The 14583-nt window shown below is 41.7% G+C and overlaps 1 protein-coding gene across 1 annotated transcript; it reads right to left on the minus strand.

The window, feature by feature from the left end:
* Positions 1 to 2295: 2295 nt before the first annotated feature.
* Positions 2296 to 13160, minus strand: zc3h15 (zinc finger CCCH-type containing 15). The gene is made up of 10 exons (XM_066686748.1): positions 13014 to 13160; positions 10600 to 10701; positions 10400 to 10511; positions 9169 to 9321; positions 7312 to 7403; positions 6783 to 6968; positions 5554 to 5700; positions 4833 to 4946; positions 3850 to 3982; positions 2296 to 3382 (listed from the first exon to the last, which is right to left on the minus strand). The coding sequence occupies exons 1-10, from the start codon at positions 13086 to 13088 to the stop codon at positions 3192 to 3194; spliced, it is 1305 nt and encodes a 434-aa protein (XP_066542845.1). The 5' UTR covers positions 13089 to 13160; the 3' UTR covers positions 2296 to 3191.
* Positions 13161 to 14583: the final 1423 nt, after the last annotated feature.

The raw sequence follows: 14583 nt of genomic DNA on the forward strand, positions 1-14583 counted from the left end.
AGAGAAAGAGATGGAGAAAAAGAGAGAGAAGAGAAAAAGATAGATAAAAGTGCGTCCCAAAACATTCCTGCCTAATCAGATCAAACTTCAATGAGCACTTGATATGAATCATTGTTCTGAAATTCCTACACATCCACTGACACACACTCATTAGTGAATGAGCAGCTGCACATGAGCCTAAGGGCTCCATTCCAAGTATCACTGGGCTGTGGAGCAGTGGAACTGTGTTCTCTCGACTGTTAGAGCGCCACCCAGTGGCTCTGAGATGAGTCGGAGTGGAGTTTTAGATACAGAACTAATTATAAAATTTTAGTATCCCACCTCTCTGACTCCCACAAGGCTGAATACCATCAAATCCTCACAGAAATGTTCAGATGTGAGTGAATGAAAGACTGGGTGAATGTGTGAACATGTCCATACAGGTGTGAGTGAATGAGTGACTGTCTGCCTTGAATCTGGTGATTCCTCATAGGTTTCAGACCCAGAACTGGATGAACTGGATGATGGATGTTCGATTGATGGAGTCTGCACTAAACCTGATTTAAAATGGCTGCTCTCATGTAGGGACCCACTCCATGGAGCATAAGACGGTTCCTTCAGTGCACAGCAGTTCATCTCCAATGAGCTTCACTTTACAGGAAAACATGTCAAAATGATACATAATCATTCTAATAAACAGTGTGCTACTTCTCGAAGATAAAAATGACTGATTACACCTTTGACTACATTTCTGATCTTTTAGAGACGGTGCATCAGCCTCAGGTCTTGTTTTTGTTGGAGGACACAGTGGATCCTCAGTAAAACAACATGAGTTTTGTCAGAGAACGCTCCACACAAGTCATAACAAGAGGAAGGCCTGTACGCGACGAATAACAAACCGAAGACACAAGCTGCGTACAGACTCAGAGGCCTCTCCACAGGCTCCGGCTCGAAACAAACTCCTCCTGTGCTCGTCTTTACTCCAAAATCACACCATCCAGAGGAGACGAGAAGACCATCCAGAGGAATGTGGTAAAGCTATGGAGAACATGAACAAAAGTTTGTGGACGACCATTTAGGGTCCCCCACTTTTCCCCAATTACATGTCACTTTTCCACTGCATAGTACCTACACGTCTTTTTATTTATTTATTTTTGAAGAGGTTCAAACGCTCCTTGGATCGGTGGCCGACGAAAGAATCCAGCGAGAGCTGGACGCTGCAACAAGGAAGGAACAAACTCTACTGATCTGTCTGAACTGATGACGGAGCTGTGTTCAGTCCCAAACAACAACAACACGCCAATACACCATGAGTAAACACCGCTTAACGTTACCGCCGCCGTTGTTGTGGTTTCCAAAGCCCACTGTTCCCATTAGAGACAGGGTTTGCGCTGACATCAAATACATTTGTGTTAATGAAAAAGCAACCAGGGACCAGTGAAAGGAGTATCGAGCCGTGCCGAGTACGTAACACTCAATGGAAAAGCAACACAAGCAACTACAATTAAAAACTACAGCACACAGGTCTTACCTGAGAGACACTGAGGTGTGGAGGAGGGGAAAGTTTAGAAATATGACTCTTGGCCAAGACTAGTCTGAGTCATTTGAATCAGTAATGAGTTGCTGCTGTTAAACTGTAACCGCTGACAATGAAATGACAAGAGCGAGAGAGAGAGAGAGAGAGAGAGAGAGAGAGAGAGGAAAGAATGAGCAACAGCAGCACAATCCAAAACAAGCTGCAGACAGTGGGACGAAAAACAACGAAAGAGAAACTGAGAAAGAGAGAAAAATATTGAAATGAAATGAAATGTGAGAGAGAAAAGAGAGAGAGAGAGAAAGAAAGGTATATCAGCTATTTTGACAGCATGAAGAATCACGGGAGAAAACAATTATCCTTTGAACAAAGCAGTCAGCCATAACATTAAGACCCCTAAATCCACTGTCCATTCTCTCAGTCAACGTTCTGGGGTGAGTTTGTGTTTGAACTGTAATCTAATAACACTTCACTTGTGACTAAAGACTGGCACAGCCCAGGTTTAACATTCAACCTGAAATAAAGGAACACTACATAACTTTCACCCTAACATTACACCTTTACAGTCAATGTGATGCTCCACTGAGCTGTAACAGGGAGAGTATAGAGCCTCCGTCACTGCCACTCCAGGCTCAGCACTGCAGAAACTACACTATGTAACTTTTGGATGGAGGAAAACATCTTACCTAGTGTTCGTTTAAAGAGACGACTCCATTCAGTTTACAAAACAGCTACAACCCCCCACCCCCTTTAAAAAAAACACTATTAAGAGCAACTCGCTGATACTCTTTTATTTACACTTTGTCTTGGCATGTTGGTGAGAAGGATTTTAAAACAACTGAAGACACGAGGACAGACACATTCCACTCCTCTCCGGCTTTACCTCCTTCCTTAAAGCACTTCAGAACCTCCAACCCACCCAAAAAAAAAAAACAGATCAGAGAAACACTGAAAGGTCAAACCAGGCCTCTCTCAGGTCCGCGGCTCGTCTCCTAAAGCGTCCGAGCCCAGAACACAGTCTGACCCCTCGGTCCAATTTAAGAGCGCGACGCTCACGGTCACCATTTCAGATTCTCATCCTCTCCCTTTACAGTCATGCACTTATTTAGATCGTATAATGTCTGATGATATCAGCAGAGGGACCTCCTCTGGTGTTCATTAAAGCAGTCAGTTCACAATCGGGGAAAAAGATGAACGGAACAGAGCCGATTTTAAGGCGGCGAAGTGTAGTAACTCGGCTTCAGCTCTGAGCTCTGAGCTTTTCAGGTGCAGTTCTTATCAAACCTTATTTGACAAAACCAAGGAAAAATAAAAGCCTCTAATTAAATTCCTATTAATTGTGTGGTTTTCCCACTGCAGATCGTATGAATTTGAGTAGACTCCTAATTCCAGATCGATCCCAAATGCAAACATTCAATTTTATTATTGTAATGGCTTGGTAAAACCCCCCCAAAAAACTGTGATGTGGAGGAGAAGCTGGTTCTCAGCGCTCCTCCTCCTTCTCCTCTGTGTGCGCCGAGAGGAAAGCCTGGTCTAAAGCAGATGGCCAGGTGCTTCTTGATGGCTGTTTTTTGTTGGTGCTGTGGTTGGTGTTTATTAGTTGTGGTACAGAACACAGTCAGTCTTTCACTTCAAGCCTGGGGTGGAGTTTGTGGAGAGGCGAAGCCGCAGCAGAGTTTCACTCCTCCAGGTCCAGTGTGTTCAGCTCGTCCTCCAGCTCGTCCAAGTCCTCTCCGGTGAAAAGGTTCTCGTCTACAGGCACCGCCTCCGGCTCCTCTCCTCCGCTCTCTTCGTCCTCCTCCTCCTGCTTCGGGTCCGCGTGGTGCTCTCCGTTCTCCACTCCTCCGGACGCTTCGCTCAGCTTCAAATCTACGGGACGCAGACACAACACCGGGGCTTAGTTTCACAGCGTGGCACTAAACACAGCACCGCTCCAGTGCAGAGCATTTCCACCACAGCAGCAGTTCTTTATCTTCGTTACAAGGCCACATTCCTCTTGTGATCATCTTAGTTTTAACAATAACTGAGAATGCAGGCTAAAAATGTACAGCTAAAGAATGTCTTTGAAATGGGGACAGAAATTATTATTAAAAAACAGACGATAATAAATCAGCACATGATCAAAAGACTAAGATTATTTTTAAAACAATGATTTTCAAGTTATTTATTACACTTTTATTATTACACTTTTTAATGACTGCTCTTTTTTCAGGTCGTTAAACGAGGAAGAAGGGGGAGGGGCTGTTTTTTTGTATGAAAAATGAGGACGATTCGAAACGTGGAGAGGAAAAAAGTAATTGATAAAGAAGAAAGTCGTGGTGTTGTCTTCGACTCACCATCCGTTTCATGAGTGGGAGGAACCCGAGACGTGAACCTATCAGCTGCAGCCACCGTGATTCCCGTGTTGTCCACTTCTTTAGGAATGAACCTTGCGATGTCAATGTCCTGAAACTCCTGGTCTTCCTCTTCCTGGAAACCACACCCCAAAAAAAAAAACCCACAAATTAACACGTGAAGCAAACTTGACAAATGAATTCAACACGTCTCGAATGAAGAACACATCGTCAGATGATCCCGCTTACTTTAAATTCCTCTACTGCTATTTAGCAATTACTGTAATAAACAGAGCCTAATAGACACATGTAGAAACGGTTGACGTCTTGTTGTTAATCATAATACTATTTTGATACAGTAAAAGGAAAATTAAGAATCCAATATTTAATTAATTACATTAATTTAATTCACGGTTCAAATTTGGGCAGCCCTGATTTAGTCAGACAGGTGGACAGAAGTCTAGCCATTCACTCATGACAGCTTCTGTTGTTTATAATTACCCAGTGATTACAGAAATTCCTTAAACAGCAACTGATTATCAAAGTTTAATGATATGGAGGAATGGGCCTGACATCACTTTCCTGCACACTTTATGATACTCTTCTTCTATGAAGGCTATTGTATATTTGTATTATGTTTATATTATTATTATTACTACAGAAACACTAATATTTAAAAGACAGCTTCTTGTATCACTGTACGCCATTCGTTTTCAAAGACAGCTGGGTAGAGTCTATGATGCAACATATTTTGTGAGCGCTCTAACTTTATGTAAATTAGAAGTGAAGCGATGTGGCAATGACCGATGGAACCTGAGCAGGCTGCTACATGCTTCATCTCTGCTACTTCAGTGGGCACATTGTGTCAGTGATAGCACAGCAACCGAAGGTCAGGTCGAGTTTAGTAGGGTCCACAGACCAAACGTGATGAGCGGTAAGAGGCCAAAAAAAAGGCTCTGTACGTGTGACATGGGCGGCGTTCTCACCTCCTCGGAAAGATTGTCGTCGTCGTCCTCGTTGTTGTATCTGGTATCATCCGCTTCCTCGTCGTCGTCGTTGACCAGCTCGGGCCGGAACTCAAACACCTCACGTCCACTCACCTGGAAACAACAGGGAATTAAAGACAAAAAACCATGAGACACAGTGAGACATTACGACACCTCTGTGATCACAGGTAATCCTCTAGAATTGAGACATGAGGCTAAAGTGGATCAGGAAGGAGACAACATTCATTTACAGGCCTCTGAGTCACGAGTCCAACAACAGAGAGACGGAAACTGGCCATAAGAGAAACTCAGACAATGAGGTGGTTTATACCGCCCCCTGCTGCCACCTTCTGTATAATGAGGTCAAACAGTCCAAACCAGCACATTTACCAGGTATAGCAACACATTGAGCAATGCCCCTGTACCGTTTTAAAGTGAATTAAGACCCTCTAAAGTATTATTAATTCATATATTTTTTAAAACTACTGATATTCTAAATAATTGATCATTATAATTAATTAATAAGTTCTTCAAATCTGTATTTGTGTGTATTTTTATTTTGTTTATTGCCGTTCTTTAATATTGTAACAAAAAGTAAATATTACACCATCACCCACTAAAACTAACCAAAATAATAAATAAATAAATAAATAAATCATCCAACTCCTCCTTTAATTTAACATGACCTCTTCCTCAAATGCAAGTGAAACAGCGAACTCACTCCGAGCGATCGTCCTGCTTTGAAGTCTGCTTTCTTCCTCTCCAGGTCCTGCTCGGCTTTAGCAAGTTTCTCCTGCCTCTTCCTCTTCTTCCAGGCCAGGAACGTTTCCAGCGTGATCCGAGTGACATTTGGTCCCAGAGCAGATCGCTACAGAAACATCACAATATTAAAGTAAATGACGTGAATCAATGAAAACACTAACTCATAACCAAACGCTGCAAAATACAGAGCACCTCTAGTTCTCTGGTTGTAGGATACGTGTATCAATCATACGGCGATGCATTTTAAACTTGTTTACCTCCACCTGCAGAACTAAACAGTAGTGCTTTCAACAGGACCAAGAGACTGAGAGTCAACATACTGTTAAAAAGGTCTGAGTGTGTTACTGAGGGCGTAAAGGTACTTTTGACTAAACCAAACTGGATTTACACAAATCTGCTTCATCCTCTAATTCAGACAATACACCCTCACCACGACAAACTCCATAAACGCCGCTGATACAGGAGTCAACCCTGAGCCCTAAAGAGAGAGCTGACAAATAAACAAGTAAAACATGAAGCCAAAATTAGAGCTGATTTCTGGGAAATGATTCTTAAATAAACCGTTTTCACTCTTGAATCTATTCGATGCACAGAGGAATTTGGAAGATGTCGTTTTGGTTTCTGGAGTGGACTAGTCTCAGCCACAGAGGCGCCGCCTTCAGCTGGATTCTGATTGGCTGCCTCCTACACGTCATGCCAAACTAGCAGACTTGTTATTGGGCCTTTTGAGTGTCAGTCAAATTTCTTATCCTGCTGTTGTAGAAGGTTCTTGGCCACATTTGTTGGAGAAAGCTACCAGACTCTCCCTAGAGGTGAACGTCACGTCACTCATCAGGCTTGGGATCAGTTTACTACCGTTTTGGAGCTGAAAGTTAAGAGAGCTGTACAGGGCGAGGGCAGTAACGCTAGCTGAAATAACACGGCCTTGAGTATTTGTTTACAAAAAGACTAGCTGCTTTTCTCTGTGTAAACGTCTAGTCACATGATCAAGTGTGGCCTTCTGTGTCAGGATACGGCTTTAACGTAATGGCTACTTTAATGCATCTCACTCCTGTCCCTGTATCTGTCATTTCAACATATATCATTTTAGACTTATAATGCTGTTTGCTTTAGAAGATGCCCCACACACACCTTGTATCACTACATTATAAACCTCGTGTCCCTTTGCTCCCTCTTTCCTCCACTCACCTCGTTCTCAATCAGCTCCTCCAGCGAGATCTGCTCCTCTTCATCCTCCTCCTTCTTTTTGTCCTTCTTCAGAACGAATCCCGCCGGCAGGGCGTGACGGTACATGCACGTGTCTCCTCCTCCGGGACACACCCAGAACCAGCCGTATTTGTTGTTTTCAATGGCATCAAGGAAATATTTACAGACCTGTTTACACATCCACACACACAAACACAGCAGCGTTAATCAATCACTGACTGTTCTGCCGAGACAGAGTACACATAAGAAGAATTGGGAACGTCTGTTGTCGCTACTCCAGGTTCAGCACTGGAGAAACTGCTCTATGTAACTTTAGGAGAAGGGTAGGAAACCATTTAATCCAGAGCTTTAACAGAATATTAGAAGCCATCATTGCAGCAACAGGGAACAAACTCCCTATAAATACTCTTCAATTCAGGAGAAATGCTGGACGAGCAGGTGTCTACAAACTCAACGTGTGATGTGTGTGATGTGTGTGTGTGTGTATTGGCAGAAGTTGATGAGAACCTACGATCTGAGTCTTTGCTTTCTTCTTCTCCGCCTCCCCGTGCTTTTTGTTGACGACTTCCTCCAGCTTCTTCTCATCCCAGTTGTCCATGGTGTCTGCACATTCAACACAGGAGAAAATACACATGATACATCCACTAGAAATGACCGTGGCACCAACTAATCCCACCTCATAGCTTAGCCACTGCAGTCAGTATCAGTTGTATCTAAATCTCTCGTGCGTGCCTTCGTTCAGGAAGTGTCTCGCTGTGTGACCGAACATTAATTCTGCTATTTATTTATTACCCATTCTTCAAGTCCAAGCTGTTGCTCTGCACTGAACAAACCCTTTGGCTCTGTGATTCTCCACGGAGGAAACACTCTTCGCCAAGGCCCCGTCGACACGGATTGGGATGTTTTTAAACACACCCACATGAAAACACTAATTTAGGTCACTGAAGTCCTAAAGTTTTTGAAAGCGCTCTCCAAGGTGGAGATTTTGGAAAGTGCCGTTGTCTGTGTTCTCACGTGAAAGAGGGAAACGCAGTTTATTCAGAAACGCTGACATCACAGTGTTTCTGTCTCTGTCTGAAATTCTAACAGCTCCTCGTACCCTCTGTAATGAATTACATCAGTCATAAACTACACTGTTCACACACTGACAGCACTACATTTCAGATTCACACATGGGTATAAATATAAAATTATCCACATATAATTCACTGTGAAGACCTAGACTCAGTAATTTTAAGACTTGTGTAGTACACTACATAGGAGTAAGGAGTGATTTGGGATTATAACACTCTCTCTCATGCTTCGTGGTATTGTGATGTCTCTCTTAAAGAGGTACTACCGCCACCTACAGGACTGACGTTATAATGCAGCTGTTTTGTTCATCTGGAAGGGGATATTTTCAGAAACGGAGGAATAGCTCAGTTTTTACAAATATCCGGATCCATGTGGACGAGGAGTAAGCCTCACAACTTTAACATAAACGACGGTTCACAGATGGTTGGAGTTGGTGGTCATCTCTTTGAAAAAGCTCCACACTGCTGTACCGCCCAGTGTTTTTATCAGGTTCTCTCCTTGGACACACTAATGTTACAATGTTGGTGTAAGATTTTTCATAAAAATAGTTCTGAAACGTATCTATGCACTCACTCTAAATCCATCATTCCTTATTTCAGCTCTCACTGTTTAATGGTTTTTCTCCAGTGTTAAGACAAGGGTGGGTTCCCCTTTTGAAACCTTTTCCTCTCACTGGTTATTTCTCTTGTTCTGAGGGAGTTTTTCTAAGACCTAGATTTCACTACAGCTGCTGTAAAAAGAGCAAAACATATCATTGAATCACACAATAATTAGTTTCCAAAGAAGTAAAAAGGCCTTAATGGCCTTAGTTCTGCACTTGGAAGCTCATGAAATTCATTAAGAAATGTGTGTGCCCCCAAACATTCACCCAACCCTAAGCAGCTGTATTTGTACAAGCATTCCTCACATCTTTCAGCTTCATCATCAGAAGAGGGCTTCCTTTGTTTTAAATCGGAATATTCTCACTTCACAGTGGCACCACAAGAGAATGCATTACATATATTTACTTCAGTAAGTGCTTCATCCTGCTCAGGATCTCAGTGGGTCCAGAGCCTGAAGATAGGTTCCCCCCCCCCCAGGACCGCAAAAACCCAAAACCCTACAGCTGTGTCTCAGCAGCATCATGCGCAGCGCCATCAAGCTGCTCGTTTAGAACAGCAATAGATAGATATATATTTGTCATTGTGGCCAGAACGTCCCTTTAAACACCATCAGACATCACAGGATAAAACACAAATGACCACAGGGAATGTACTGGGTGTTGATAATTAGAGGAAAGGTGTTTGTCTCTTGCCTTTCTCCAGATCCTCATCCCTGCCGTCCACGTACACACTGCGCTTCTCACACTTTCGGTCCAGACTCAGGTCGTGAGAAAACTTGCATTTATCCCCTTTAGTGCACTGCCCTTGTTTAAAGAAAGCGCACAGCACTGACTTGGGGTCCACACCTGAAAAAAGGAATATGGAAATTAAAAAAATGTAAGAGTAATGCTGAGTAAAGTAGTTTGGTGAGGAGACGTGAGCCAGTATAGATTTACAACAGTGTGAACACCCACTTTGCATCAGCCGTTCTCTGTAGATCTGACACCAAAGTAAACAATCTGGTGCTCACAAGACAGAACCAGAGGTGGTCTGCTCGCTCCTGATTGGCTAAAGGCAATGCATTTAACAAGTGTTTTCAGAGCCAACGTTGTCTACAGTAAATCTAGAGGAAAACAAAAGGGAACAGTGTTTCTAAATGTGCTTCTCCAAAAGGGAACTGCTCCATGGTTCTCCAACAAACCTAACACTGTTCCTGAATGAAAGCACTGATGAAGCTCGGTGTTCGTCTTCTGCCTGGAGCTACACTCTCTGATATTAAACAGGAGAGTTTATAGTTTGGGATCAAACAAGAACTGTGATTAAATGTCAATTAAGAAACAAAAGTTATGCAATCACCTGCAATTTATAATTATACCTGAGCAATTGTTTTGGATGGAAATGTAGCATCAACTGTTAAAGTTAAGGCTCACCCTAAATTCAGATCTACCGCCCCCCCCCCCCCCCCCTCCCCCCCCTCATATCAGACAGCCCGGACACGTTTGATGTCTGACACTATCCTCTTCACATTTGAGCTGGAGCTACAATATTATAATCATGTAAATCTGAGCAGCTGAGATTTTTTGGGAGGGAACTGGAGGTCGTCTTACAACGTGTGGTTTTATTCAGCACATGTGTTTGTAATTCAATTTTGACACAACTATTTCTACCCACTCGTTTTCCCTTTGAATCATGCAGGCTGTTTAATTGAACTGTTTTTGTGGATTATGCAAATGAGCGCTCTCCTGATTTGCTGCCCTGTGCTGTGCCTCATGGGGCTGTCTTTATTTGAACTTCAGCATTACGGGGTGGGGCTAATTTGCCTTAAAAATCTGTTTAATGTTAGAAACACAGCTGAGACAGAGGAGAGATGAGTACATTTTTAAATGTTAATACACTTTGTCAAGGCCGTAGTTTAACAGAGACATTTTCATATTGTTTAGTTACCTTTGCTGACTTTCTGCGCTGCGACAACAGGTTTGAAAAGCTCATTCAGTTCAGACAGATCCTTCTTCTTGTCTGTTTTTTTGGTTTGTTTGTCAGATTCAGCAGCAGCAACCTGCAAATACACACAGGATGTGAAACGCAGTGAGACGCTGTAAACTGAATCCGTCAGAGAAACTGTGTTTATCTGCCATGGTCCTCACCTGCCGAGCGTTTTGCTGTCCATATTTAACCTGCTGCGTCACAGTCTTGATGAACTTCTGCTGTTTGGCTCCCTTTTTGTTCTTCAGTCCAAACGTTTTATCCTGTTGCACACAGATATTTAGGTACAGAAATGTCAAACAAACTCAACCAGAACTGAGTATCTGTTAAATACACAGTTAAATCATATTCCAACTCAAGATCTGGGGTCCACCAACCCACACACTGTGAAACAAGACCAACAAATCAGTCTGTGAGTCAGGAGAAACAAGCCGTTCTAATTCTGCTCCGCTTCTGGCGTCAATTGCAGATAGTTTAGAATTGCCCGCCCCCTCACATGAGTCTCTCCAATCACAGCGCTGGATTCGCTTTTATGTGAGTGCGCAAAGACGAGGTTAAACGCAGCAAAACAATCACAGAGAATAAGAACACAGAGTAAAAACAGTAGAAAATGGGAATGGAGAAGGAGGAGAACCAAGCGTAAACGACTAAAACCGCTCCTCACTGCTGTGCGCTCGGGGTCGGGGTGAACAGCGAGCGGCTCATTATCATTTAAAGAGAAAGCGGACGTTCTGAACAGGGTTCTTTAGACAGAGGGAGAACGCTGCTGTGGGTTTTTGACCAAAGCTGTGTTCCACTGTGGAGAAAGGGTATCATTTGTCCCCTGTAAGCTACAATATTTTTTCAAAAATTAAGGTCCAGACCTGATGTTTTGCCTATAAACCCTAACCTAACTCATTTCTATCTGGGATAGCTGTGTCTGTGGCAATCTTGCACTTGATTCTGTGATAAATATCCACATTAAACTGGTTAAAAATCACACTTGTTTCAAAATTGTTACGAGATCTTAGGTCATAACTAAGAATCTTCCTCATTATAAACACAAATGATACTCAATCATTATCAGGAGAAACCAAGCCACTGCTATAAAAGTGTCAATTAAATACTTGTCATAACGAGAACGTCATGATAGAGATGTTAAGTGATCGGATACTTTCTCGTTATGAGACGTTAATCTACTATTTGGTGATATTTTCTAATTACTATGAGACACTGAGACAGTAAATCATTACAAGTTACTGAATTATCACTGAGACATTATGACAGTGTCTGAAAATGAGATACAAAGTCTTAATTGAGACAGCAGTTCATAATTAATCATCACTGATAATAGGTAACTAATGTGTTACCTATTAATGTTAAAGTTATAATTTTGCAAGGGTGAATCATTACTTTGACATAGTAAATCAATACTGAGATAGAAACCATTAGTATGAGATACATTTTAAGTGTGAGACTGCAAAGCCATAATCATGAGAGAGGAAACTACTAACTAATAGATCATTATTAATGTATGACAAATCGTTATTATGAGATAGCAAATCATTATTAAGATAATAAGCAATTGTTATGAGACACGGGTGCAGCGTGAGACAGAAGTCATAGCTATAAGCCTGTAAATATGTATTAAGAGATACTAAATTATTAATGTAGTATAAGTCGTAATGACATAAGTAATCACTATTATTAAAGTATCTGTTATAAGATAGTTGCTCAGTATGAGATAGTATGTAATAATTATGAGACAGTAAATCATATTTATGGGACATAGTGAAATACTTTCTTAGAGTGAGATTGAGAGTTTGAGGCCTGGTCATTATTATGAGATAATGGGTCTATAAGATCCTATGAGATAATTCTCAGAGCTAATATGAGATAATATTAGCACACACACAGAAGGCATGTTCAGCGAATAATAAATATTCAAACAGTATTATAATAAAAGTGTTTATGAAATTACACACCTCTTGAGACTGCTTTCACAGACTGTGGCGTTTAAGGACTTTTATTTTTTATTTACCAATATTAATTATGATATTTAATGTTAGCTATGACACACTAGCTCAGGCACATCTGTGTGGAGAGATAGCACCTAATGCATTCAGAGAATGAATAAATACTAAATACTAAATACAAATATTACATTCTAGCTTTAAATATTAACAGCACACACGTGGTGAAAGTTATTCATATTGTAATAAACGTAGCCTAACTTACAGCTAACAAGTTTTTACCACTTTAATTTTCCAGGGTAGTATTTCTAGATAGTTTTGCTACTTCAACTCTTATTTAAGCTTGATATTAATTACGTACAAAATATAGCTACAAACGTAACGGTTTTAAAAGTTCAATATCAATTACAAAATGTTATGTGTATGGCGTGCTGTCAGTAAGAAGCCGGGTTGACGTGCTTTAGATAAGCTAGGCTAAGCTAAGCTACGTCTATAGAACACAGTAGAAAAGCAAGGCTAGGCTAAGCTAAAGCTAGCAGGCCGATGTTGTGAGCATGGCAGAGAAGCAGCGCTTTAAACGCCCAAATCTCACAGTTTTAATTTTGTTTAATTGTGTTTTTCACCTCTATGATTTTCTCCTTCTTCTTTTCCTGCGTCTTCTTGCTCCCTGTGGCCGGAGCGGGCTTTTTTGGAGGCATTTCTGACCAAAATGTCGCTCTCGGATCCGGCGCCGAGTATGGATCAGTGGCCGCTAAGAGACAGACGCTGGGTTCAAGTAAACGAGTGAATGAGTCTTTCATTTGAACCGACACTGTGTATCATGACTCAGATCAAATGAATCAATTCAACATGTAAACCGCCTCCTTGTTTCTACAGGAGCACTTTGTAGTTCTACAGTTACAGTCTGTAGTCTCCTTGTTGCTCTGAATACTTTGTTTGCCCCCGTCTTAAATGCTCAGGACCCCCACAGAGCAGGTGTGATGTGGTGGTGGATCATCCTCAGGGCTGCAGAGACACTGACGTGGTGGTGGTGTGTTAGTGTGTGTTTTTAAACCCCTCAGTGTCTGGACCGAGAACAGTCCACCGACCAAAAACATCCAGCCGACAGCGTCCTGTGTCACTGATGAAGGACTAGAGGACGAGCGACACACACTGTGCAGCGACAGATGAGCTACTGTCTCTGACTCTACATCTACAAGGTGGACCAACGAGGGAGGAGTGTCTCACAGAGTGGACAGAGAGTGGACACAGGGTTTAAAAACTCCAGCAGCACTGCTGTGTCTGATCCACTCTACACCAGCACAACACACACTAACACACCACCACCACGTCAGTGTCACTGCAGCCCTGAGGATGATCCACCACCACATCACACCTGCTCTGTGGGGGTCCTGAGCAAACAAAGTATGCAGAGCAACAGCTGGACTACAGTCGGTAACTGTAAAACTACAAAGTGGTCAGTGGAGAATGAATGTAGAAATAAAGGGGTGGCTTTGTAAGCTGTGTGTGTGACAAACATTGATAGAAAACATCACCGTGAACGTCTGATGAACAGCGATATTTATTAAAGTACGTTTACATATAACATTTATAAAATGTTCTTTCAGTTGAAAAGGTGCCATTTTGTAATGACTTTAAAATAATGTTTTGACCCAAAAACACCACATAAATTAATGGATCCATACATTTAGGGGTAAACAAAAGAAACAAAATCTTTCTCATTCCTTGGTTTCATGATAAAATCTAATTTGTTTTTTTAAAAATGTATGAAAAAAGTGCTGATAGTTGCAATAAACATTTCTTCATCTTTAAATACAATATTACCCATTAGACCATGGCAATGACAGGACGACATATTCAGCAATGATCCATTCACCGTCTCTGTAAACAGTTCTATAAACCAATCCGCCGTCATCCTCCTGTTTACGCCTCAAAGAACAACTACATGACCTCTACGTCCTGATCGGTAAATGTACGGTTATAAAAGAAGTAGTTTACATCAGAGGACGTTCATAAAGCTTTGGAAACAGATCAAAAAGATGAAATAACCATTAACTGGTGCAGCAGCGCTGATCATCACTGTCCACACCACACTTCAAAAGCTGGACATAATTCTCCAACATGTGTTTTAAAATCTGACGTCTGTAAACATATCACATCCCTTCATCTGCACACACCTCCACTTATATCAAA

The sequence above is a fragment of the Hoplias malabaricus genome, chromosome 12 (genome assembly GCF_029633855.1).
Source record: "Hoplias malabaricus isolate fHopMal1 chromosome 12, fHopMal1.hap1, whole genome shotgun sequence".
NCBI lineage: Eukaryota > Metazoa > Chordata > Actinopteri > Characiformes > Erythrinidae > Hoplias > Hoplias malabaricus.